Source organism: Candoia aspera, chromosome 1 (genome assembly GCF_035149785.1).
Source record: "Candoia aspera isolate rCanAsp1 chromosome 1, rCanAsp1.hap2, whole genome shotgun sequence".
NCBI lineage: Eukaryota > Metazoa > Chordata > Lepidosauria > Squamata > Boidae > Candoia > Candoia aspera.
In genome coordinates, this window is record NC_086153.1 from 25,140,788 (window position 1) to 25,166,644 (window position 25,857).

Sequence of the window (25,857 nt, forward strand, 5' to 3'; positions counted from 1 at the left end):
GGCAGTCACTAAGCAAGGACTACCTGCATACTTGTTTTCTCCCCCGGTCTCAACAACTAAGAACTTGTTACTTCAGAAACAGTGCCAGCATCTAGTATCCTTATGCAGCTGTCAGGCATCCCAGCAAAATCCACAATTGCTGCTGCTGCTGCTGCTCCTTTTTGGTTTGCCCACTTGATTTGGATTTATGATGCCTGCCCTATTGATTTTCCCACCATGCTCCAGAGGACTTGATTTAATGTTGCTGTGAAGCACTGCAGGAGAATTAAAGTGGTAGGTGACTCTCTAGAGTCAGCTGTGAGGTAAGCCCTGCGCTGGATAGCAAATAGATTAAGAAAGTAGCACTGTTATCAGACGGCCCCATCCAAAATGCTTTCCAAGCTGGATCATGATTAACTTGCTCTGGCCTAAGAGTGAACCAGGGATGAAGCCTGGGCTCTAAGTTCTTAGAGCTTGGTACCTTCAACCATACGCTCTATCCTGATTGTGTTAATTCAGTATTTAAAAACAAAAGACAGAGTTCCAGTTGAGTTAGGTTATAATTCTCCTAATTCCCAGCTGGCTTTGCCCATATCCGTGTTACCCAGGAATTGTGGTCCCACAAATCTGGAGTGTACCAGATTGGAGAAATAAGAACTATTGTAGATTTTTTTCCCTATAACAATACCCATTTTTTCCAGCAACCTTATATGCCAGGAATTGGCAATATTTTCAGGAGGTAGGCACTCAAGATTTTTTTAAAATCAAACATTGCTGAAATCTCATCAGATGTGGATCTTGCATGGGTTTCATGAGATTCTGGCGTGCTTGAGATCTCATGTAATCTCTCATGAAAACACTGAAATCTTGCAAGGCTTCAGATTTTTTAAATTTTTTTTAAGAATTTTATTTTTTTACTAAAATACATGTAATTGGTAAGGCAGCTGCCCTAGAGAAGGAGAGAAAGAGAAACTGGCCAATCACTTCCAAAAGAGTCCATAACAGAATCAAGACTTGGAACAGTTCATTCCTTTCACTAGCATTCTCCAGCACCTCACTGAGCAGTGATGACTGTTAATTGCATAACTGGCCCTAATCCTTAGTAATATTTGGTTTTTAAGGTGCTACCAGTTAACATTTGGCTCAACAAGGGGTCAAACAGTTCTTAACAGGTAGTAATCAACAGGTAGAAGAACTGGAACCCCGTGCTACAAAAAGGTTTGCAATATTTTGTTACCCTCACCTGAAAATTTGCCAGTGTTGTATCTAAATGGAGGAGGGGAAAGTCTTCTATATGTCTTCTAATCCAAAGTCTAGAACTGAGCAAAGAACCTGGAGGAGGAAGCCAAAGGGGATCAGTACCTTCCAGCACTTAGTGTAGCCATTTAGCGGCCCTAATAGTATCTTAGATTTCCTGCTGCCTTGCAGAGCAAGCATCAATAGCCACTTAAGGGATTGCTTTTCCTTGGCTGAGAAGCTTTTGCTCTTCTGCTTTGGAAGATAGTTCTTGCCCTGGGAGGGGCCACAGTTCAGTGGCAGAGCACATGCTTTGTGTGGTGAAATTCTAGGTACAAATCCAGTATCTTTAGTTATAAAAGACCATGGAGAGCTGACCTGAGGTCAGTAGATAGTAGTCAACTGTATGGTCCAGTGGTCTAAGTTGGCATAAGGCAGCATCTGTCTTCCTGTACCTGCCAAGGTTGTATTCTTGCTGTGGTGCAATCAATGTTGTCATATGGATAGAAAAGCCCACCCAGTAAATTTAGGAAGTTCAATGCATAGAATCTCTGGGAGTTGTTCTTAGTAGGTAAGTTCTGGTTTTGCTCACCACCATAAAATGGCTACTATAGTCACAAAGACAAGCAACCTACTCAAGAAAGCAGCAGTTGGATATGGGCTCCTCTGTGCCAAAATATGAATTTGATATATTTCACAGAAGGAAAACTAGAGTGTACATCTAGTAAGCATGCCACCCCTTCTTAAAAACCCAAGCCCACATTAACTCAGCTAAGTAGCCCTCTCGAGTCAACTCCTGCAAGCACTCACAAGTAGGAAAGAGTGACACTTGCCAAGTCCCATGGCAATGTTCTCCCCAGCTCTCACGCTTACCAGGCAGCAAAGTATCCATTTTTTCTTTCTCCTGCCTCTGTTGTTGTTACTGTTATTACAGTAATAACCATGGTGTCCACTAGGTGTGGTCAAAAAAGTAAAGATGGTGGCACAATGGTACAATCAAAGCACCACCCCTTTTTATCTGCATAGCATGGATGGAACTTTGATCCCTCCATCAAGTACACCATCTTGACTTTTTGACCACGCCCCACAGACACCCCTGATAGATAAATAATAATGTAGTTTGGTGGAGGCATTGGATAGGAGTTCCAACTGCCCTGCCCTCTCCCTATGTTTTGCTTTCCTAATTATATCTCCGTAACATGCATTTGACCCAGAAGCATTCTAGAAGGCAAAACAAAAAACAAAAAACCCTTGGCTGGTGGTTAGAAGCTGGAGCTTTCCTTCAAAAGTTTTAAAAATAATATTGGAAAGAGAAATCAAGGAAAGGGGGTTGCAAGTGGAACTAGCATGCCCATGCTTGGATTCCATTTTTGTCATTAGATCCTTTGGTAGTTATAAGCCACTTTTGCTTATGATTTAAAATAATAACCATTACTAATAGATGCAGTATAAACCATTTGCTTTTCTTTTTTAAAACATAATTCTGCTCCAGCTGCTCTGGGTCCTAATGATTCCTTCCTTCTGCTCTGGAAATGCTGCTTGGTCTCTCCCACTCGTTTCCAAACTCTTCTGTGTAGATTAAGGACTAGAAACTTGTATTCTTTTTTTAAATGAAACCTTGGGGCTTCTGCATGCTGCATTCTTAATAACTTTGGGCATTTGTGGTGTCTGTCTTCGAATTAATTCACATACAGCACTCATTGGCACTGAAACAGCAGCAGAGAAAAGAAGAAAAGTAGGATGTCTGCTGTGTGAAATCACCAGTGGGGGAGTGATCTGTCAATTTATACATTGTATTTTTATACAATACCAGTCTGAGTACATAATGCTATTGCAAAGTTTAAGAGGACAGACCCCCATTCCCCAAAAGCTTATCATTTGAAATTTGGGATCCTGAGCTGGAGGATATGCATTCCATATCTGATTTCAGGGCCACAATCTGGCTATGACAGAAGACTGGAGTGCTTTTTTGAAGATAAGAAAACCCTATTGGTGTCATCATCATGAAACTGCCTTTTGTGTCTTAATGAATTTGAGATGATTTTTCCATACCACATTCCTCCATTATGGATTAGGGTGAATTATTTTTTCTGGCCTGTGAATCTTAGTGGGAAGTCTGCACTTGTTGGTCTTCTAACTGCCTAGACACTGGTTAAAGCAAAAAAGCATTCTTAGAGGAAGTATGTAAGGTAGAGGTAAAGGTGGAGATGCTGTACTCAAACATCTTAATTGCAGCCAGAGAGAAATGAACAAAACTGAAGTGGCTCCCAAGGAGATATTAGAAAATGCAAGTTGAAAATGAGAATGATTTAATGTCAAATGAGACAAATGCCGAGTTGATACTCCAGTGCCTCACGCTTCCACTTGTCCTTGGCATTGAGAAAATGAGATTTTTAATATCGGAAAAACAGATTGCCACGGAGGCTCATCCACTGTAAATTTGAGCTGCCTTTTAGAGCAGCTTTTAAGCTGGGGATTGGATTGTTCATTCTATTCTACAGTTGCTGCCATGATTTTCATACTAATATGGAATTCCTCCCTCTTCTACCCCCTCCCCCCGCGCCTTTGCATTCTGTTTATGCACCAGAGAAGGAAGGAAGGAAGGAAGGCTGACTTCCTCTTTCTGTCTCAATTTCTCCCTTTCCTCCTCTTCCCCCCTCACTTTAACAAGTTAATTTCATTAATGAATAATGCATACAGGACAAAGGTTTGTCAAGTTTAACCTCTGCATTAGTTACACAGATTAATGATACTTGCTGTTCTGCCTGGTTAATGCTAGGAAGACAAACTTAGATTCTGAAGGGTTGAGGCCTGATGGTTTTAAAAAACACAATAATAGGAAGGGATATCCAAAAATGATACTACCTCTATTCAACTAATGAATTGTTTTGAAATCAAATAATATGGTATAATTGTTTTCTGAACAAGCAGACTATTTAGTTTGGAAGTCACCACAAAAGTTTGGACTCTGCTTTCTGTCTCTGGGCTGCTGCTTGCTAACAGGAAGAATGCCCTGTCTACCTCCTTAGGCCTGATATATTTTCCCCAACTGAGATTTGAGTTTCACATTTTAAAGGAGCTGTACTGTTTTTAACACTCAGTTGTTTGAATTCAGTTGTTTGCAACTTCCTCTCCACTTATTTAGAGTGTTTGCAATCACTGCATGACGTACAGCAGTTCAGCTCGCACACAAGAGAAATATTTCAGGTAGCATAGGAAATAGCCCTTAGAAATGTAGCTGTTGAATTTGATCAACATAATAGATGTATATCTTTCTGCTTCCTAAGTGGACAGGATACCAAGGATGTATGTTATAAGTGCCAACAACTTTTCTTTCGGCAGAAGCGCATACCCTTCTAATCCAGGTTGGTGAGCTTCCCAAATGCATCTTGAGGGCCACTAGTTGGCACGGAATACTGGACTAGATGGGCCTTGGGTCTGATCCAGCAGATATGTTTGTGAATTCTATGGCCTGATCCAGCGGAGGGACTTTTCTGCTATTTGTGAATTCTTCTCTGTTTAAAGCAAAACAAAATAATTGAGCACAAACCTGTTAAAGCTATAGGCATATGTGAGATCCATAATGTTGCTGTAGAGATAAGGAGAAATTCCAGCCATGAGCTACTCCTCTTCTAATGATCCCTTGAAAAGTTACTCTAGTCTAGTCAAAATGGAAAGCTGTCCTTCCCACTTAGAATCCCTTTAAATTTAGATATTTTTGTGGAATGTTTATTACATATTGGAGAATATTGGAGAATTGTACTGTTTTTGTAATTGTAATTGTAATGTTTATTACATATTGGAGAATATTGGAGAATTGTCAGAATGCACTACCGTGATCTTTTTCCCCCCCCTCTAAGCTTGATATGCCCAATCTTCCCATTCTTTGCTTGTGATTTCTGCCTATCCAATTTCTGCCCTATTTACTCATTCTTGTAGCTTTCTCTGAATCCTTCAATTTTTACCAGTACCTGTTGGTACCCAAAATAGCACATAGTCAAATAAAGCATTAACAGTTTTGAAGTGAGATGCATCTGGTTTCCCTAAGTGATGGAAAACATGTTAAAATGGTATGGTTTCATGCACTTCAAGTCATGTTGTCAGCTTATGTTGATTTGTCATTCTAAATCTATGCATCTTTCTCAGAAACTGGTATTTTAGTTCTGTGTTTTATTCAATAATTATGGCTTTGCAACCCATCATGTCCTTGAGGAGTCAGATGCATTTACATTGTGATACACTGTAAAATATTTCAAAAAGACCCTCCTAACCATCAGAGTCCTGTCTATTTTAAGTCAGATTCTGGCTTTATAGGAGTTTTGGTAGAAAATGAAATAATGATTGCCTGTTTGCAAGGCATTTGTTTAGACACGTGCAATGATATGAAAAATAACTTCTACGAAATTATTTAAAAAATTAAATCTTCTTCTTCTTACCTGTTTCAGAATGGTAGCAAGTACTGAAGACCTCCAAGAGGCTTTCTGACCTTCCTGTCCCCATGTAAATTATGCTGAGAACCTTTCCAGTGGTGTAAGTACAACATCAACTCTTTTTTCTCCATAGTCAAAAGCATAAGGGCCTGTACTTTTGTAAGTTTGCAGACTTCTGCTGAGTTAAGTCTTTCCTGTTGGCTGGTGATGATGGGGGTTCTAGTCCAACCCTTCAGAGAGCATCAGGTTAGAGAAGGCTGACCTAGGAAGCTACAAGAGGAGCATGGGTTTTATTTTTCATACTCTTTCATGCTGATGGTATGCTTTGTATTTTACTTCATGAAAGTTCCTCCCAAGCTTACATAAATGTGGTAGTGTGACAGTGGTTTTGGTTAGCTTTATAAAGGGTGTTGCTACAACACTGATGTACCCCAGCCACTTGGCCAGTAATTAAAGATTATAGGAACTGTTTTCTAGACAGTCTAGAGAGTTCTAGCCCACTCATATTTGTTGTTTCATTTCTATGATTTTTCAATAAACAACTTTTGGGGAGGTTTGTTTTGTCAATGTCCAACATCTGTTTGTCATGAATATTCCCATTTTATGGATGGCTTAAAAACTTGGTTCAGAAAAGATTTGAACCTCAACTTGGACATTGTAAACACATTCCCACACATGCAGCATGCAATATTGGTGTTTATGATTGGCAGGCAACATAAAACATTTTGATTGGATGTCCCCAAGTATGATCAGTTCATTTGTTTATAGTGCAGTGGGGTTAAAAGGAAGGGGCTTTATTTGGATCTGCAGTACTGTGCATTCAACCCTCTGCTAGTCTATGAACTGAGAAAGTAGCCAGTGACCAGTCTTAGTTTTTAAAGTTCAGTTCTTTCTCAGCCAAATTGAGTAAGGCATTTCACACATTGAAACATGCCCAAGAAATGCAATACAGTCTAGAATGTGAAATTCAATTTGTCAGCCATTTTTCCCCCTGCTCTGATCAGGGGAATCAAGGAATGCTCATACTGTTTCTTGCAGAGCAAAAGCTGAGGTTACCACCTGATTGATTAGTAAGGGTACAGCATTTGGTAGAGCTATAGAAATCAAATAAATGAAATTTGGCTTTGAGTGTTCAGACTTTGCTCAACCAAAGGTTTCATAGTGCCTGCCAGTTACAAAGACTAATGCTACATGCTGCGAGTCTCTTCTATGCCGGAAGAAGGCTTTGATGTTTGAATATAAACAATAGTTCCAGCAATATAATTCTAACCTGTTTGGTTGAAGATGCAATACACACCAGTGCAAACAAGAAAAACTGTTTTCTTTTGTTGATTATTTCTCCTGGCAGATCATTCAGAAAGGGATAAAGAAATCAGAGACTGAAATTATTAAGTTTGCCTGACTTTTTCCCCCTCCTTATTCTTAGGAAGTTACTTCAGGTCAGATCATTTGTTCAGCTTGCTTAAACTGTGTGCCTTCCCCTACTTGTTGCCCTGCAGATGTACTGGACAATGATTTCCCACATCCCCAACTATTATCTATGATAGGGCATTAGATTGGCAAAAGTAGTATATTTTTGGCATCAATTATTAGCCAGGGAGTGAGTTTCTCCCCTGATCTACTCCCTGCTCATTTTAAATGGAGGTGCTGGAGGTTGAATCTGCCAATTTCACTATGTAATTCTAATTTCACCTGTGGTGATGGTGAAATTTGATTGCTGGTTGTTGCTCCATGTGAATACAGCATACCTTAGAACATATCCAGGATTCTTCTTCAGTGGGAGTTTTGTGGCACAGGGGATCCTCATCCAGTCAAACTAAGGAAAAAGGGTTCCTAGGGTATAAAGTGTTTGCAAATTACTGTTTATAATCTGTCCCATTTAAGCATCATTTGCTACTTTGAAAGACATCATGTGTGCTCTTTTTGATTTAAGACTATTTTACCCTAGGATTCAAGTAAGTTCTCATGATTGATGGGTTGAAGAAGGAGCAGATAAGTGAACCCTAAAAATATACTCCATGAAACCATTAACAAAAGTACTTACCTATAGTGATGCACACTCCCTATCTTTTTCTCTTTCATGGACATACATGCCGTTCAAGTCTCTGGGCATTTCATGACTCTACATATGAACAGTATGAATGCATAAAGTTGAAAACTAGGAGGATTTAGTCTCTTGGTTGAAGCATCCCCTCCCCCTTGAGAGTCAAATAGTTGTGGGATTGACCAAAGTGGTGAAGCCTTCATTCATGAGAATGAACTGGCGTGTCACAACTTGGCAGAGATATCTCAGTTCATTTCATCACAAAACAAGGTATAGGGAGATGGTGAGATACTGCCTTGGCCCTTGAAAAGCACAGCTTTGTAACAGGGATTGTGAAATTGGTTTGGAGCTGCAGGTTCAAGTGCAGTGGCAGAATTCTCTTGCTCCCCTATACTGATGCACACTCCCTCTCTCTTTCATAGACATACACATATTCCATTCAAGTCTCTGGGCATTTCACATCTTGGTGCTTACAGGTGGCAAGTGATTTTATTTTATTTTTTACCATTGTCAATAATTACAGTCTGAAACCCAGTTAAAGAAATGTTGATAGATTTTAGTCATAGGAGTTTTAGCTGATTTAATTGATACGGGGATTAAATTTACATATGTATAAAAGTATTTATGAAGCATTGAGGGGGATTTTTGTTTGTTTTCAGACGATGTAAGCATTTTGTTTTTAGAAGTCTCAGCATGAAGGCACTTTTTTAATATGTTGAGGGGGAAAAAAACCTATTTTGCCATTGCCAGCTTTTATAGCTACTTACGACCAATGGATGGGTGGGTGGGTGGATGGATTTTAACTAGAAGTTTGTTTTTAAACAAATATTTTACACTGATACTTTAAAAAAAATAATGTAGCAGTGTCTTCCTCCCAGATGTTTTGCTCTGTTCCAATCTTCCCCAAACTGTTGCCTTTGGGAATTCTGTGTTCTGTATTCCCAACACATCTGAAAAAGACCAGCTTTTTGTGGGGAGAAGGCTATAGTAACACTAAGCACCTTATACTTAATATATTTTGATGTGGATTTATGTAATTGAAGAATTTCTGTAAAGGAGACATTCGGTGGCTGTGCATTGGTTAAACTGAAGCATCACATCACACTGCAGTTAAAGAACATTAGCCATGATTTTGCATGATGTCTGAACTGGTGATCAACCAGCAAACAAGACTCAAAAGCCATGGTATGAAGTTGCTTGCTGCACCTTTGTGGCTTAATAAACTACAGTTACAGCCAGAGTTTCATTCCAGAGGAGAGGTGCCATACCATAATACTGCAAGTATTGGATGGAAAATCAAAGTAGACAAATACATTAAATCAAGATCTGTTTATTGAATTTAAGAATAAAAGCCCCTTCTACATACAGGAACTATCCAAATCAGTGCTATACCCCTGTCTCCACAATTGATTGATTGATTGATTGATTTTTCTATCCCGCCTTTATTGTTTTTATAAATAACTCAAGGCAGCAAACATACCAAATACTCCTTCCTCCTCCTATTTTCCCCACAACAGCAACCCTGTGAGGTGGGATGGGCTGAGAGAGAGTGACTGGCCCAAGGTCACCCAGCCGGCTTTCATGCCTAAGGCGGGACTAGAACTCACGGTCTCCTGGTTTCTAGCCTGTTGCCTTAACCACTAGACCAAACTGGCTCTCTTAGGATTCCTTGGATCTTAACTTTCCATTCAGCTCCTGCTCTAAAAAAAACCCCAATATGAAGACAGTGAGAGAATGTTTATTATAGTCACAGATTAGAATTACAGATAAAAGCACATTAAAATAAAAATAAACAAAACAGGATAAAAACATTACAACTGGTGGTAGGTTCATCGATGGACAATCAACGTCTGTCTAATTGTGCAAGCAGTATAACAAAATTTGGCTACGTTCAAAGATACTGAATCATACTGATCTGACAAAACAACTCTACATACAGAAGATCAGAATTTCTCGGGTGTTTTACCAGGTAAGGAGTTATAAGGTAGGTCCTAGGATCCTTATAGAGGGTACAGTATAACAGGACATGAGCTGTAGTTTCAATAGCCCCTTGTTCACAGGGGCATGGTCTTAGCTCATAGGGGACTTTTTTGTATCGGCCTTCCAAAACTGTGGACTGTGAAGTCAGTTTTGCAACGTTTCCTTGAACTGCAAGTCATCTACTTCCCACTGATAGGTACTCCTGCCTTGTCCTGGCTTCTGGAATTTCTCTCCCTCTCCTGTAGCCAACCTTTACACCATCCCACCACCCTCCCGTAACACAGTTGCTCTGCTGGATGGATTTGCCACTCCCACCCTGCACAATTTCAGGTTGGGTTGGGTTGTTGTTTATTTTACCCAAAAACGAATGCGGCCAGGGAAGAACAAGGATTCTGATCGGTTGCCATTTTTGTGCCCTCCCACTGGCAAGCTTGGGGAGGTGCTGGCCAGCTCAGTGAGAGGGATGGAGATGAGCAGTAAGAACACTCTCGTGGCAATGCAACCCTACTGCAGAAGGTAGAAGAGGGTGAGGCCAATAACTATGTGGAAGTGCTGTGAAGGATACAAGCAACTCTGAGCAATGGTGTGCCAATGATAGATTTTGAAAGCTCAAACAATAAAGTGGATTTTAAATTGTAATTAGTGCAGGACAGAGTTTGAAATGAGCCTCTGCCTGGCAAAATAGTTTTATGCAAGTATACAAAGCCTCACTTGTACTAGTAGCTGAAGGACTTGAGGACAAAAGAATGCCTCTTCCATTCTATTATTCTATTGCTACTCCATTCTTGGCTTGAGTTGTATAAGTCGTGTGGCGGCGAGCATTTGATTATGCTGGATTTATTTTCAGATGTCTCAGGCTGTTCTTATTAACTGTCATCGCTTTGATCGAAAGTGTACAGCAGTTTTCTGCATTTGTAGCACCCTGCTTTGCATGCCTAAACAGAACACTTTGGAAATGCAGCTGGGCAGACCTGGTGTGTCTGCTTTTACAGTTTTAGCCTGAATGTTGCTAGGGCTGAGCATTTGTGAGAAGAGGCTGATGTCTAAACATCAAAGTGGGCTGCAGGAAGAGAAGTTAATAAGAGAGGATGCAAATGTTTCCTTCAAACTCCCTCCCCCCATGCCTAGTTAATGTTCACCTGTTCTCTGGATTCCTCTGATAGAGGTTCCTGCAATGAGCCTATGGTGTAGGCATCTACTCAGAAGGATTAATCACCTTTGAATGCATCAAGATTAAGAGTAAACTCAATTGCTATGTTAAAAGTAAAACCACTTCTCATGATGGCCAAACTGATATCTCCTAGAAGCCAGCAGACAGCACAGGAGAGCAGTGGCAGCCTCCCGCTGTTGCTCTGCTGCACTTTGTCTTCAGCAACATATACTGTACTGTCTTTGAATATGGAGGTTACACTCCTAGGAGGAGGAGGAGAAGGAAGAACTATCTGATTCTGGATTTGAGAAAATAATCTCATCCTTTTAGTTGGGGAAATCTGTCCTTATTCACTCATAGACCCTCAAGACTTAATTCCAGGAGTCATCCCTGGAAACTGAATGGGCACAGTAAGGACTATTGCATCTATGGTTCTGTCATATGTGGCTCCAGGCCCTTTAAATGCCTCTGCAGCTTTATTGGAAATTAGGTTTCCAACAGGCTTGAGACTGATGTGAGTTAATTAATGTTCAGGTGATATTTTGTTTCATCCATCACTTCCTTTCCAAGACATGATTCAGGATCTTGAAATTTTGCCCTGTAGTTGATGTTGAACTATTCAATGGCCTGGTTCTCTTCAAATGTTGCTTGGTTTCTTATAGCATGCAGGTGTGCAGAAAGAGGACAATGGCTTTATCTCCATTAGAAAAAATGGTGGTAATTACAAAAAGAATTTTTTGTTTATTTCCTGTCAGTTTAAATTGCAGCTGAGTATTTTGTTCTTGAGCCATTCAGAATGCATAACTAAGTACAAAGGCTGCTTCTCTGGGCTGCTAGTCTTCAAGTCCATCTGTACCTCCAACTGTCAAGGACCAATAAGTGTGAGTGTATGTGGTTGTGCACATGCTGTCAACAACACATACACCAGCAGATTCCTAATTATGTTGTACCTTTTGGAACTGATTTAATCATAAGCTGCCTTGGGAGTCCATTTGGATAAAAAGAGGCAGTAAGTATTGTGTTAGATCCTGAATTAGTCTTACTTAGAGTGATTGATAGATTATGTGCTGTCAAGTTGGTATCAACTCTTAGCGACCACATAAATAGATTTTCTCCATGACAATCTGTCCCTAACCTGGACCTTCAGGTCTTCCAACATAGCACTGATCACTGCTGTAACTGAGTCCATCCACCTTGCTATTGGTCATACTTTTCTTCTCTTCCTTCCACCTTTCCCAGCATTAGAGCATTTTCCAGAGAGTTAGGTCTTCTCATAATGTGTCCAAAGTGGGATAATTTGAGCCTGGCCATTTGTGCCTCCAGTGAGAACTGGATTGATTTTTTCGATGATCCATTTGTTTGTTTTCTTGTCTAATCATGGTATTTGTAGGAACCTTCTCCAACACCAAAGTTCAAAAGTGTCAATACTCTTTCTATCCTGTTTTACTGGGTTACTTGAAATTGTGTTGGGATTTCTTTTTAACAATGAAGAGTGGGCTAGATTCATCATCACCATCATCATCGAGTATTTGAAATCAGTGGGATTTAATATAGTAATCCCTACAGTCTAAAATCACATTATCACAATACAGTAAAAAAAAGCAATTCATCTAAAGCAAAAAAAAGAATGATCAGAGAAGAGGAAAACCAGCCAATGTAGGGACATCTTAAAGGTTTTAGTAGTTTTGATGATGATTCACTGACTTGAATGGGAAGTAGTTCAGACAGAGGAGGAACCAGGTAGAGATACATTTCCAGCACATTCAATGAATATTTCTCACTTCTTCCCCTGCTGCAGGTAGCTGGAACAGAACTATAATACGTGCAATTTAAGAAACAAGTCCACAAAAAATTCTTGATAGCTGAATTTTGAAAGTTCCCAATCCCCATCACTGCCTTTAAAATATATATTTCACTCTGATTTAAGAAAGACCATGAACTTTGGTAAATAATGCAGAAATACGAGAAGAAATTAAGAACCCTGGCAGATTTCTGTTGCAAGAATTTTGTTCTCAGAGATGGTTAAATTTAACATGCTCCTGCTCTTGTAGTTCCATAAGCAGAGTGACATTTTGCAAATCTGAACTGTTCTGCTTTTCCATTATTAAATCAAAAAACAAACACCCAGATCATGCTTTTTCTTTTTTAGTGGGCTAATTCCTGCAAAGAAAAAAAACAGTGCACCCTTCTCCCATAAGAAACAAATTAAAGTAATACAATTAAAGCAGTTGTGGCGAATTAGAAGGGCTTCAAACATTATGTAGTGATAAACTGCTAATGGGGATGCATGTCCCTTAATTAACAAGGAGCATCACATTATTCTTAAACGTCTGGTTGCAGAATTGCCTCGTAAATTGGCTTGTTAAACACAGGACACCTTTACATTAGGGATTTGCATGCAGTTTACAACTAGAATTGCTGCGAGGTTAACTCTACCATTAAAAAGGTTACACATTGCTGGGAAAAGTGTGGTGTGTGTTCTCTTCTATCTCCACAGTGCAATTTTCTCCCTGAATTTCTGAACACTCCAGAAGAGTAGGGCATCATTAAACATTGGGATTTCTTTGTGGCTTAAAACATGCTATTATGTGTGTGACAGCCTTGTGAAAAACAGTTGCACTGAATGTAGTTCACGTTAGCACAGGTGAAGGAAGCAGCAAATAGTATAGGTGTAACACAGATACATACTGTAGTATTTACACACAGTGTCCAAGACTACATCTTTGAGAAATGATAAAGGATTTTTCTCCTCCTCAAAACAGTCATTTAGTCTTGATGATATGGTCAGGGATGTGTGTATATGTGTGCAAAATGGTAATTTTCAGAATTTAGATGACATTTTCTGATGAATCTTAAACATTCTAAGAGGAAGCATGTCAGGTCACTCTTAAAATTGCCAGTAAATCCAACATCTTCATGTACCATGTAGTCCTATGCACGTTTTTCAAAAGAAGTAAGTTTTGTTTTGTTCAGGGGGACTTACAGTAAGTGTATTTAGGACTGCAATCTATATGTCATCATTTCTTTAGTTTCCTACCACTGGAACATTTTAGGGCTATGGATTCAAAGGCAAAAAGTGCTTTGGGATGTTTGGGAGCGTCTGCTATTCCTTAGAGCAGCAGTATATTTTTTGGAAATAGGTAGCTGCTCCTGTAGAAGCAGCAGCAGCAGCATGATATTGGGACAGGACAGATTTGGTTTAAGGTATGGCAAACTGATGCCGTGTATGTATCCTCGTGCATTCCTTTTTGCCTTTGAATCTGAAGTGCTACACAGCTTTAGAACATTTTTTCTGGTAGATATTGAGTCTGATTATCCAAAATTTTTGCTGAGCTTAGCTGCTAGTGACTGTCAAAATTCCCAAAGTTCCTGACACCCATTTCCCCTTTTCTTTTTACAAATTAAGAAAGTAAAAATTAGCAGTTTATATAAAAATGTGTGTTTGTTTATCCAGATGTAAATATCTAAGAGTTAATTGAATGGATCACTTTTCCTAAACATGATTTATACTTCTGTGTGGTTTTTTATTCCTGCTTATGCAATATAACCAATATAATCAATATGCTTATTGATTTAACCAGTGCCCTATCAGTTCAGATTCTGACAAACTTCGAACTTCTTTTGCATTTCAGTTATTTGCAACTAATGGTGATTGTCAACAAAGTAGCAATCCATCCCATATCTTTACTTTTAACTTTCCATTTTCAAAATGAATGAATTAACCCCAGCAACTTCAGCATGGTGCCCAGGAGCAGCACAGTGCCTGCCTGCCAACTCACTTTTTGGTAGCTGACAAAGATCCTATCTGTAAGGGTTGAAACTAGTGAATTGGGCATTTTTTTAAAATTTCTGTCCACAAGTATAGAATTCTAAGACCACACTTACAGACACTTCTTTGTAGCATCTTCAGCACCCAAATTTTGTGAAATGTCCCTTGTCCTCCAGCAAGCTACATCTATATGTATATTTTGAGCCATGTTTAAAATAATTATGGCATTTTCATACTTTCTTCTGCCCTTTGCTTGTCTTTATGATATTTTAAATAATAAATTTGAGGTCCTTCAGTATATTGGAATAAATAACAAATTATGCAGAATCCAGTAGATTTGATATTACTTAAAATGGTGATATATTCACAAAATTTCTGATATATTTTATCAGAACTTTGATCGGAAGGTCGGCGGTTCGAAACCGCGTGGCGGGGTGAGCTCCCGTTGCTCGTCCCAGCTTCTGCACACCAAGCAGTTCGAAAACATGCAAATGTGAGTAGATTAATTGGTACCGCTTCGGCGGGAAGGTAACGGCGTTCCGTGATCATGCTGGCCACATGACCCGGAAGTGTCCTATGGACAACGCCGGCTCCAAGGCTTTGAAACGGAGATGAGCACCGCCCCCTAGAGTCGGACACGACTGGACTTTACGTCAAGGGAAACCTTTACCTTTACCTTACATACAGGGAAATTTTGGCAGGGCTATCTTGTTTCCTTAGAGTGGCTTTTTGATATGCAAGAAAGGAGGCGACACCCTTCCTTGTTTGATTAATAAATTTAGTGGAAATGCCAGATTTTTGAAAGATTGAGAAATGGATCATTTAAAAAATGTTTGCTTGTAACCTTTTCCTATATGAAAATTACTTTTTCCAATTTTAAAAAATCCTCCAGAATTTGACTATATATATATATATATATATATATATATATATATATGTTTGTTTGTTTGTTTGTTTGTTTTCTAACATGGTTGGAAAGGATGAAACAGTTGTTGCTGTATCTCTCCAATAAGCTCTAGGGATTTAGTTCCATTTGTTAGTACAGTAATGGATTTGTGAGGGAGCTGTGATGCAGTAAGTAAAGCACTTGTCTTGTAGGTCAGAAGTCTTGGGCTCAACCTCACAGTGGAAGACTCCTATCTGAGCTATACTGGCCATTAGTTATGTCCAGAAAAAGAGTGTAAGATAACAAGCATCTTCATATGAAATCAGCTGAGATGGTACTTTCCATCCTTGGAGTAATTCTTCAAATTCTCAGTTCCTTTCCTAACTGCCAGTTAAATTTTGGTTGATGGGGCAGACAAAAGGAGGCATTTCACCCCAAACTATAGGCACTTGCTACTGTTGCAGTCATTAGGATGGAGATAGACAGCCCTTTTAGAACACCAGGCACATTTTGAATTTTGGGAACCCTTGAATGCTCACAAAATGGCTGCCATAAGTAGGATGTCGCTATTCACAAAATGGATGCCTAATTATCAAACACCCATTTACCAGAAGACAACTGGGAAGTCTTGTTTCTTCCTCTTCCTCCTCTTAGCTCAGTGGGATGCTTTTTGCCAGCCCAGTTAACCTTCTAACGCATTTCCTCCAGCAGCATGAAGTTGTAACCCACCATTTTAATTTTTTTAAGAATAACTAGGGGGATAGGTATGGCCTAGAGAAATACTTCAATATAAAAAACCAACTTCTTGTTTATTTTATATTATATTTTTAAGTCAGGAGGAGTGAGCTGGAAGATACCAGCTGCCTACATCTACACTAGAAAGGCTGCTCCAGTCTCTGCTTAGAATGAAAGAACCTTCCGGACATATTGTATCTGGAGGTGGATGGAAAATTTCCAGAAACACTGAAGCCATGGGAATTCCCCCCCCCCCCACCGTTTTTTTTCCCTGTAGGGATAACAAAATGTATGGAAAAATAGAAGCGTATACAAAAATTAATTCTGACATACCTTAGAGACTTACTTAATTTATAGATGTGTTTTATTTGTAACTTGGTTGCCTTATGAAAGTGTATTCATATATAACATTGTGTATAACAATATACATTTATTGAATGAACTTGCTTTAAATCTACAAATGGAGATATGAGTTGCTGAACTCTAAGTAATGTAGCACTTTACTTTTTCCTCTTTAGGAAAGGCAGGCAGGCAAAAAGTGAATGTTGGACATAAGAAGCTATCAACATTTTGGTATAACAAATACAGTGGTGTGTTTGGGATGGTTTCCTCCACTGTAGCAAACCAGTATAGAAAGCATTACGTTTTAGGGAAAAAAACAAAAAAGGGCAAAAATCCAATGTTCAAAATACACATTTTGCCATATTAGTCTCATTTTTTAACTTGAAATTCTATGATCGATAGTTTTTACTTCTGAACCTTTATGTTATTTTATCATTTTCAGACATTGTAGGAGACTCCCAGACTTCTTTACTCTTTCTCTTCATTTATTTCTTGCCTTGGTGTCAGTGTTTCCAAATTTAGCACGGTATGATTTCTTTCATACCATAAGCAATTTATATGCTATCTAAAATTAAACTATTTCACATTTTAATTTTTTTTCCATTAAAAAAAATGACACACAAAAAAGGCCTTGGGATTTAAAAAATAGAGGAAAAAAATGTTTTCTGGGTTTTTTTTTTCCTGTTTTTCTTGAGTTTTTTGGGGAAGGAGGTAGGACTTCACAACTCTGTCCATAGGGGGGATATGCTTCTTAAATTCTCTTTTTACTACTACCCCCCACCTTCTGCCCCATGTAATAAGTCTAAGTTTGAATGATTTTTTTTCACTATACTGGATTATTGCTTTATTTGTAATTTGATGATGTTTTTCTGCTGCTGGGCACACTTCTCTCTTTTTTTTTAAATGTATATTTTATTGATTGATTCTGATATATATTTTGAAGGCCTTTGGGTGGAAAATTGACCTAAAATGGTAATATAAATAAAACAGCATTGCTTCTGAAACTGTGGAGAGTTGCAAAATCAGGTTACTGTATTGATGTGAGAACTTGCCTTCCAAAAGAAAAGGGTCAGAGCTCTACTGATAATTATTGATTTCAAGAATCTAAAATAAAATGTAATGTACAGCATGAAACATACAATTAACACTGACAAATGTCTGCCTGCAGGCTTATAATCCTAAATAAGCAGACATACAAAGAAAAAGAAGGATGGGAACAGAATAATACAGTCAAAGCAGTGATCCAGCTTGCTCAGTATTGTCTAGTTTGTCAGCAGCTCCCCGGGATTTCAGATGCAAGTTTCCAGTCCTACCAGGGTGATTGGAAAATTAGTACTGAGACATCCTATATGCAAGGGTGTTGTTCTACTATGGAGATGTGGGCTTTCTGGAGTGGTAAAACAGGAATAAGAAAAGATGATAGAGGAAGAGAAAAAACTCAACAATTACTGAAAGGTTGGCTAAATAATATGCCTGCCATGAGGCTCATCCTGAAAAGTGGGTAGAATATCCTTTGTGCCCTATCGGAGTACAGTGTACACCTACATTTTAGTGGAACTGCTTAAATGAAGTGTATGTTTTTCATCTTTTCCCCCCAGTCTGCTGGAAACCATGTTTCACTACACTGATGAACCCAGATTCACCATAGAGCAAATAGACCTACTTCAACGCCTGCGGCGCACTGGTATGACACGGCACGAAATCCTCCATGCTTTGGAAACCTTTGACCGTCTTGACCAGGAACACAGCGACAAGTTTGGGCGGCGGTCTGCCTATGGGAGTGGATCCTGTAGTAACAGCACCAACAATGTTCCAGCGTCTTCCTCCACAGCCACAGCTTCCACACAGACCCAGCACTCTGGGATGTCCCCATCTCCTAGCAACAGTTATGATACCTCCCCACAACCTTGCACTACCAATCAAAATGGGAGGGAGAGTAACGAGAGGTTGTCTGCCTTCAATGGGAAGATGTCGCCTACACGTTACCCTCTGGCCAATAGCATGGCTCAAAGGTCATATAGCTTTGAAGCCTCTGAGGAGGACTTGGATGTAGATGACAAAGTAGAAGAGTTGATGAGGTAGGCAAAGTTGTATATCACGGATCAAGAATTACTCATTCCCAGCTTCTTTCCCTTCCCACTCCCTGCAAAGACACTTCAGAGTGTTGGATTGTTCTGAATTGCCTTGTCTTATCTTCCCAGGTCAAAGCTTAATTGTCTTAGGCCAGCTGGATTGAAGGGAGATCTTAGATCTTTGTTTATCTGGTACACTCTTCGCAGCCTCACTTTGGATTTGGATGACTATCTAATGCAAAAACTGACATGATGAAACTACCATTGGGTGACTGGCCATTTGAACACCTGAGTGCATTGCTTAGATGCAGTGCAGCAAGGCTCAAGCATAACAGTTTCCCCAACCTGGTGGCTTTCAATCATCTTCTATCAGGATAGGTTGAGAAAGGCTGTTCTGGGGAGTTCATGTGATTTAAATGAAGAAAAGAGATACTTGGAAGTAGAATTTTGGTTATGTTTGCACTGGGCTTGGAAGCTGGTTGCTTTGTGTAGTTCTGCTGAATATAAGCCAGGAGTGAATATTTTAGACAAAGCACGGGTTTTTGAAAGACCCAACATACCTTTATTGTTATATAAGCAAATAATCAGACATATTTACGAAAAAAAAATTATTTGGATTAGTGAGACTCATATGTGAGTCGGCCATAAAATAAACTGTATTGAAGCGCTATAATTATGCAGTCCCCAAAACTAAACTTGGCAAATCTATATAAATTATCCAGATTATTGTATTTCTGCACCTTAAAATGTATTTTACATAGCTTATCTGATTTTGCCAGAATAAAGAGAAACGAAGAATCAAAGAATATAACTCCCAATTTCAGAATTATTTTTTAAGACATCAGAAAGTATTGCTGAAATAGAGTTTTCAGACATTTGTTAGCAGTTATGAAGCATGGAAATTTAAAGAATCCTGACATGCTCAGGGCTGTGGATGTGATTTTTTCTCTTTGGCCATGCAATGTCAGAACATTCACAGTTACACATGTATATATCCATTGGTTGCTTCACCATAATAGTTACTTACTAAAATTTGGGTCTGTTACCTCCACTTTTTATTACTGAGCATCTTTTCTGCCCGGTGTCCATTCTCACAATTCCATTTTAATGATAATTTCATAGTGAAGATTGTTTTTTTTTCTAGCAGGAAGATGTAAGGCTTTGGAGTGAACAGCTACAGTGATAATTAGGATAGATTTAATAGTCCAGTGCAATTTGGCCCACGAAGACTAATTATGCAATAGCTAATTCTGTTTTCCAACCTGACTTTAGATTTCTTTCTTTGCTCTGTGGAGCTTCTTGCTCCATTCTGCTTCTCACTCCTACAGAGACCCTTGCATATCGATCAGCGTTATGTTCTGCTTTGCATTGGTGTGTGCGAAGCAAATGTTAGTTCCCCAAACTGATTTTCAGGGAGACTGTTTTTGAGTGGAGCAGGTGTGTTGGTTGTAGGAAGATCCTAATTTCTGTATCCCACATCTCCACCCCAAAATAAAGAGTATCTTAGTTAAACAGAGGTGGAAACTTCATTATTGGAATCCATGGAGAAGTACTGTGAGCCTGATTTCGGCTAGACAGAATAATAATTATCTGATTTCATACAAGACAGCTTTACACACCAAATAGAAGATGGGGTAGAATCAGGTGACACCAGAAGCATTCAAATTGGCTATGCATCTGATAAGCCCTGCCTTAATCGTTGTGGCAGTAGACTTCAGGAACACTACCTGGTTCTTAAATCCAGGTGTCAATGTGGTTTGCTCTGATTTCTCTCCTATGAGCAATATTTCCTTTGTGGGTGCCTCATTTAATAACAGAGGCTGCTACTGCTGCCACTTCCCCCCAACACCGCCCCCCCCAAGATGTTAGTTGGAGAGATTTATTCATCCCCTGTAATGAAACTTTGTGCATTCCATATGGCTTGCATGAATTTATACAGACTGTGAGTCATCCATTTTCCTTGTATGCTTTGATCCACCAATGACACTGATTAAAAGGAATGTCTGCTGGCAAGGGCAATATATCAACCCCCTCCCCATCACCTGCCACAAACGCATCTTCAAATTCTACTTTGGTCCTGTCTCTCTCTTTTTATTTTTAATCTCTGCCCCCAACCCCACACATTTTGATAGGAGGGACAGCAGCGTGATAAAAGAGGAAATCAAAGCCTTCCTGGCCAACCGGAGGATTTCGCAAGCAGTTGTTGCACAGGTTACAGGTAAGAGCTCGAAAATGTCCCTTTTTCCATTCTAAAGTGTTACTACATCATCTTGCTCCTTTGCTGGCTAGTGCAGGTGTTGGCGTATCACTCTGCATTCTGCATTGCAGTACATATCTGACAGCGTAGTTATTATAATATATGCCTTTGATTTAAGATCCATTGTCACACATGTCATGAAACTTCCTCAGTGAATCAGTATTTTTATTCCCCCTCTCTAATCCTGCCTGAATCTTCTTCAGCCCCCCTCCACCCAATGGCTTATGCTAGCAGGATTTCCCCCCTATAATATTGTAATGAGTATCAAGTGCTTTTGAAATGGCTTTTTAAAAATTCTAAAATCACACATGGGGATCTTGTCTGAATGCAGGAAAATGCAGCTCATCCTTTGGACTAGCTGACTTGAGGAAGACATTAGTTTAGTCCACAGGATATTTACCTGGAAAAGTATTTAATTATACTTGGTATATTACATCCATAATTTGACCTTTCTACTTAAGCTGCGTGAGTAATACTACTCCCTGCACACACTTTGGTTTCTCATTGCTTAGCTTTTGTTTGTAACATTCCATATATAATAAAGATGCTATGCAAATACAACGTACAGACATATGTAGTAATTTTATAATTACATTTATATCCCACCTTTTACTCTAGGATTTTTAGGTAGCATACATGGTTCCTTCCCATACCCCATGTTTTCCATAATTCCTCTCTAAAGTAGGGTGAGCTAGTGAATATCCAAAATATACCCAGTAAGCCTCCTGGCATTGTGGGAATTTGGGCATTCTCAATCCTAGTACAACATTCTGCTACACCATATATGTCAAACTTGGTCCTCCAAGTGGAGAGCCTTTTGCAGCTAAAATGGCACCATCCATAGAGAGGGATTAACCGCCTTGATGGAACAATGCATTTTTTAAAAAGAAAAAAAAACACTGTTCCCCAAAGAGTTGCAACTGAACAAATTGTTGAATATGGAATGCTGACTGTTTGGAAAGGGCGGGAAAACTGAGCACAGGGGTAGAATGTATGGATCCCTGAATAGGAGCACTCCAGGCTGAAATATTTTGTTGCAGATCCAGTTTATAGCTAATTTACTCTTTAAATAAACTGGTACACATTTATAAAAACACATGGTTGAAATAAAATTTTTTTATTATCAGTTCAAAACTTCAGGAGGAGAAAACTCTCTGTATAAGGGGCGTTGCTCAGTTAAGTACATGCTTTAAATTCAGTTTACCAGTTCAATTTCCTGTACTCCTAGTCTGAAAGTAGCAATGCTGGGAAAACTTCTCCCAATTAAAGTAGGTGATACTGGTTTGCATGGATCAGTAATTTGACTTAGTAGGTTCATCACTTACTTTGCTACTGGCAGTGCTTCTGTTTTGAGGAATCTCAGAAGAAGGTGTAAGCCAAGAATCATCTCTAGTTACCTTTGCTTGATTTTGTTGCAGGGTCAGTTCAAAAAGGTCCTGTAAAAGAAGCCAGGGAGCTTTGGTGAATAGTAGTCTGAGAGACCTGAATGAGATCCTTGTATCCCTCTGAGCTTGGAATCTGTAGGCAGTCTGCTACCTTATCACAATGACTTCCCAAATATCAGTGGTTAACATAGCTAGGTTTATATTGAATATGCACTCCTTTTATGGCCCCAGAGTGGACAAGGCCAAAAAATTGTCCCAGTTTTTCATGTTTTTTGAGGGACTGGGGAAGATTTTAAGGAGAAAATGCATGCTTTAAATCTTATAGAACTAAGGATTAACGTTTGTAGGACACTGAAATAATTTCACAGGCATGCGTCAGCTGTGTAGATATATGTACAATATATATGATGCATACTGTTTTTGTGAAGACAAAAGAGAGAATTGCATATGAACAGTTGTAGATCTCAAATTTCCATCTTCAAAGTAGTTAGAGGGTTTTACTGATTTCTTTTACTCCTTCCAAATCTCTGATTAAGATATAAAGTGTTGCAGAAATCAATAGCTCATACTATAGTAACATAAAAATCTGGCTGGTTCTACAACAGCTTCCAGGATAATTTATAAATCTGCAGTTAAAATAATAAAGCAACAACACCATAGTTAAGGGGTGTTAACAAAAGCAGGAGTACCTAACAAGCATTCAAGCTGGATCTCTGCGGGATCTCCAGCAGCTTCTTGTCTTCCACTGAAGCTAGGACAGTGTTGACTCAGGATCAGAGCTGTTGTATTTCTGTTTTTTAGGGAGGCTGTTCCTTTCTACCCAGTGAAAGAGAGAACCAAACAAATGTGGGATCCTGCTGCAGGTTGGGAAGTTGGTCCTAGTGCCAGTAGGAAAGTTCTGTGCTCTTGTAGCCGGGAAAAAATAGGCTGCATCTCTTGCACTTTTAATTGATTCTGTTTGTTTATTTAAAATCCTTCATATTCCAGTCTTTCTCCCTGAGGAGATCAGAACAGTATATACTAAAATCCATGATGTAGGGTAACACATAACAAAACTCACTATAGCCAAACTATATGTCATAGGGCTCCCAGAACTAAATGCAGGCAGTGAAAGAGTTAAATATACCTAAAGAGGATAGGGAATCTATAGTCCTCTGGAACTTGCTGAATTGCAGTTCCCAGCATCTTTCATAATCACTGCCGTGGCTGCTGGGAATTGTTATTCACCATCAATTGGAGGACCATAGGTTCCTCATCCCTGGCATATAGATTCAGCTTAAAATTCCGGATAATGATCCCTAATAGGCCTAACAGTATTTCTGTGCCTAGAAATATACTAGAAGCCAGCCAGCTGCAACTGATCTTCCTCACACGATGTAGAGATTTATCTCCAGAATGATTTCTGGAAAAATGCAGAGTGCTCAAATGATCTTTGAAACCCTCACTTTATTTGGTTATACATTGCTCTTAGAATTTGTAATATAAGCATGTAGAATATTTTCAGTGTGTGTTCCCTGCCATTCAAAAGAAGATAAAGTCCAGTTAGCCATAATTGGTGCCCTCATTTCCTATGTGCCAAGCACGTAAGTAAAAAGCAAGCAGACTCTTTTGAGAAGTGAAGCTTTTACTGTTGCATCCAAATTAATAAACACTTGAATGTAAACGTTTAGGCATACCTGGTCATATTTAATATTTCAGTGAATACCCAAGTGAACAGAAGCTGACACGTCCTGTACGTGGGGCGTAGTTAAACACAACATCTTTCTGCAGATTTAAATGCTTATTTATTATTTATGTGCAGTTGTTGCAGATTCATAATAAAGTCATATGCATGGCAGTGTAGAAGCTTGGACACCCATTCAGTCAATACTTCGTAATGCCTCTTTTGGCAAAATAAGTTTCCAAATACTGTATTACCTGTGGTCATGTAAGAATCTTTCTATTCTTGCTTTTGGAATTTTTTCCCACTCTTCCTTGGAGAACTCTCTTAATTCAGAAATATTCCTAAATCTCTCCCCGCCCCGCCCCGCCCCGCCCCGCCCAATAATATTCAAGTGTGGGCACTGTGAAGGCCATTTCAAAATCTTTTATCTCTTTTTCCTTTATGGTTGGTTTGGAGACATATTTTGTATCATTGCCTTGCTGAAATATCCAACCTCTTTTTGTCTTCAGTTTTTTCACTGACTTAAATGCTTCATCTCTTTTTCTCCAAATGTATCCTGTATGGTTGTGGTTGAACAGTTCAATCTTTTTTATCAGTCTAAAGCACTTCATTCCAAAATGTTTCAGGCTTATCAAGGTTTTCTTTTGCATACTTTAGAAAATAACATTTGTGATGAGGTCAGAGAAAAGGTTTCCTTCTGTCAGCTCTCTGGTGCAAATCTTCGTTGTATAAGCAACACTGTACTATGGACAGATAAACTCTTCAGCAGGCCATGATCTGTGGAATCTCCTTTGCAGATCTGACAGGTTCCAGATAGTTCCAGCAGAGGTTTTTCTTGATCTTCCAGATCTGCCTTGACTTTAACAATTCCATGTAACTTCCATTTCTTCCCTAGTGGGTTCTCTGCCATCTTTTTCCCTCCCTCCCTATGTTACTAACCAATCGTTCTCCTGAATGTGAAGAAGAGACAGCTGTACAGACAAATCCTACCATGTGAATCAGAGCTGATAATGACAGGCTCTGAAGAAACTGATATTCATGGAGCCAGAACATTTTTAAAGGAACATTCCACGATTTTAAGCCTTACCACACCAGTCATCCATTATTTTTCCATTCTACTTTTCCATTCTACTTTAACAAGATGCCAAATATGCTTATTATTAATTATACCTCGGGGAGGTTTTAGAGATCTCTTTCTTGCCCTCTCAAAGGGAGAATCCACCCTCACCTTGCAGAAGGCCAGCAGGGCGCACTGGTGGATTCCCCCTTGCTGAATGTCCAATCCTCCACATCCAAGCCTGATTGAGTCTGGTCAATTTCACTCTTCACCCTCACCACAGCAGTGAGGAAGAGAGGGTGAAATTGACCAGACAACTCTTTCTCTATTACATGAAAGAACAAGAAAAAGGAGGGTCTGCCTCAGCAGTAGATTTAAAAGGGGATGAAAAGGTTCCTTCACCCAACAGCCCTGCATGTACATGGTTACCAGCAAGGTGCCCTCAAACACAGCTGAGGCTATCCTGTCGCTGCCCATGCATACCATGCGGGAGGATAGATCTATCTCTAGCTGAGACATGAAATATCAGGAAGAGGGAAAGAGGATGGAGCCATCATGGTTGAGCTGCCTTTGAGCTCCATACCAATCTACCACTGGGCCATCTGAACTCTTTCAGTAGGGGAGGAGAGGAGAACTTAGCCGTCTTCCTCTATTATCTCTCCTTGACTACATGTTTTATGCTATTGTCACTGCCTGCTAGTCACAAGTAGCATAGGCTAGAGAGGAGCTGTTAAGCAAATTTGGCTGTAATTCTTATTCCCTCCTTCACAGTGGAAATATCAGCCTCCATAAGGTTACTCTTCCCCTGACTAAACTATAAAAAATGGAAGAAAATAGCTTCCTAAGAGAAGTGTCCAGTCTGTCTGGCAGCC

General features: G+C 39.4%; 1 protein-coding gene across 9 annotated transcripts in view; it reads left to right on the forward strand.

The window, feature by feature from the left end:
• HMBOX1 (homeobox containing 1) overlaps positions 1-25,857 on the forward strand; it is a 139,225-nt gene that overhangs the window by 58,286 nt on the left and 55,082 nt on the right. For all 9 annotated transcript variants that reach the window (XM_063300793.1, XM_063300837.1, XM_063300818.1 and 6 more), the window contains exons 2-4: positions 5,661-5,745; positions 18,150-18,629; positions 20,756-20,841. In XM_063300793.1, coding sequence (XP_063156863.1) covers positions 5,723-5,745; positions 18,150-18,629; positions 20,756-20,841 — 589 coding nt within the window. In that variant the 5' untranslated portion in view covers positions 5,661-5,722. The remainder of the gene's footprint in view (positions 1-5,660; positions 5,746-18,149; positions 18,630-20,755; positions 20,842-25,857) is intronic.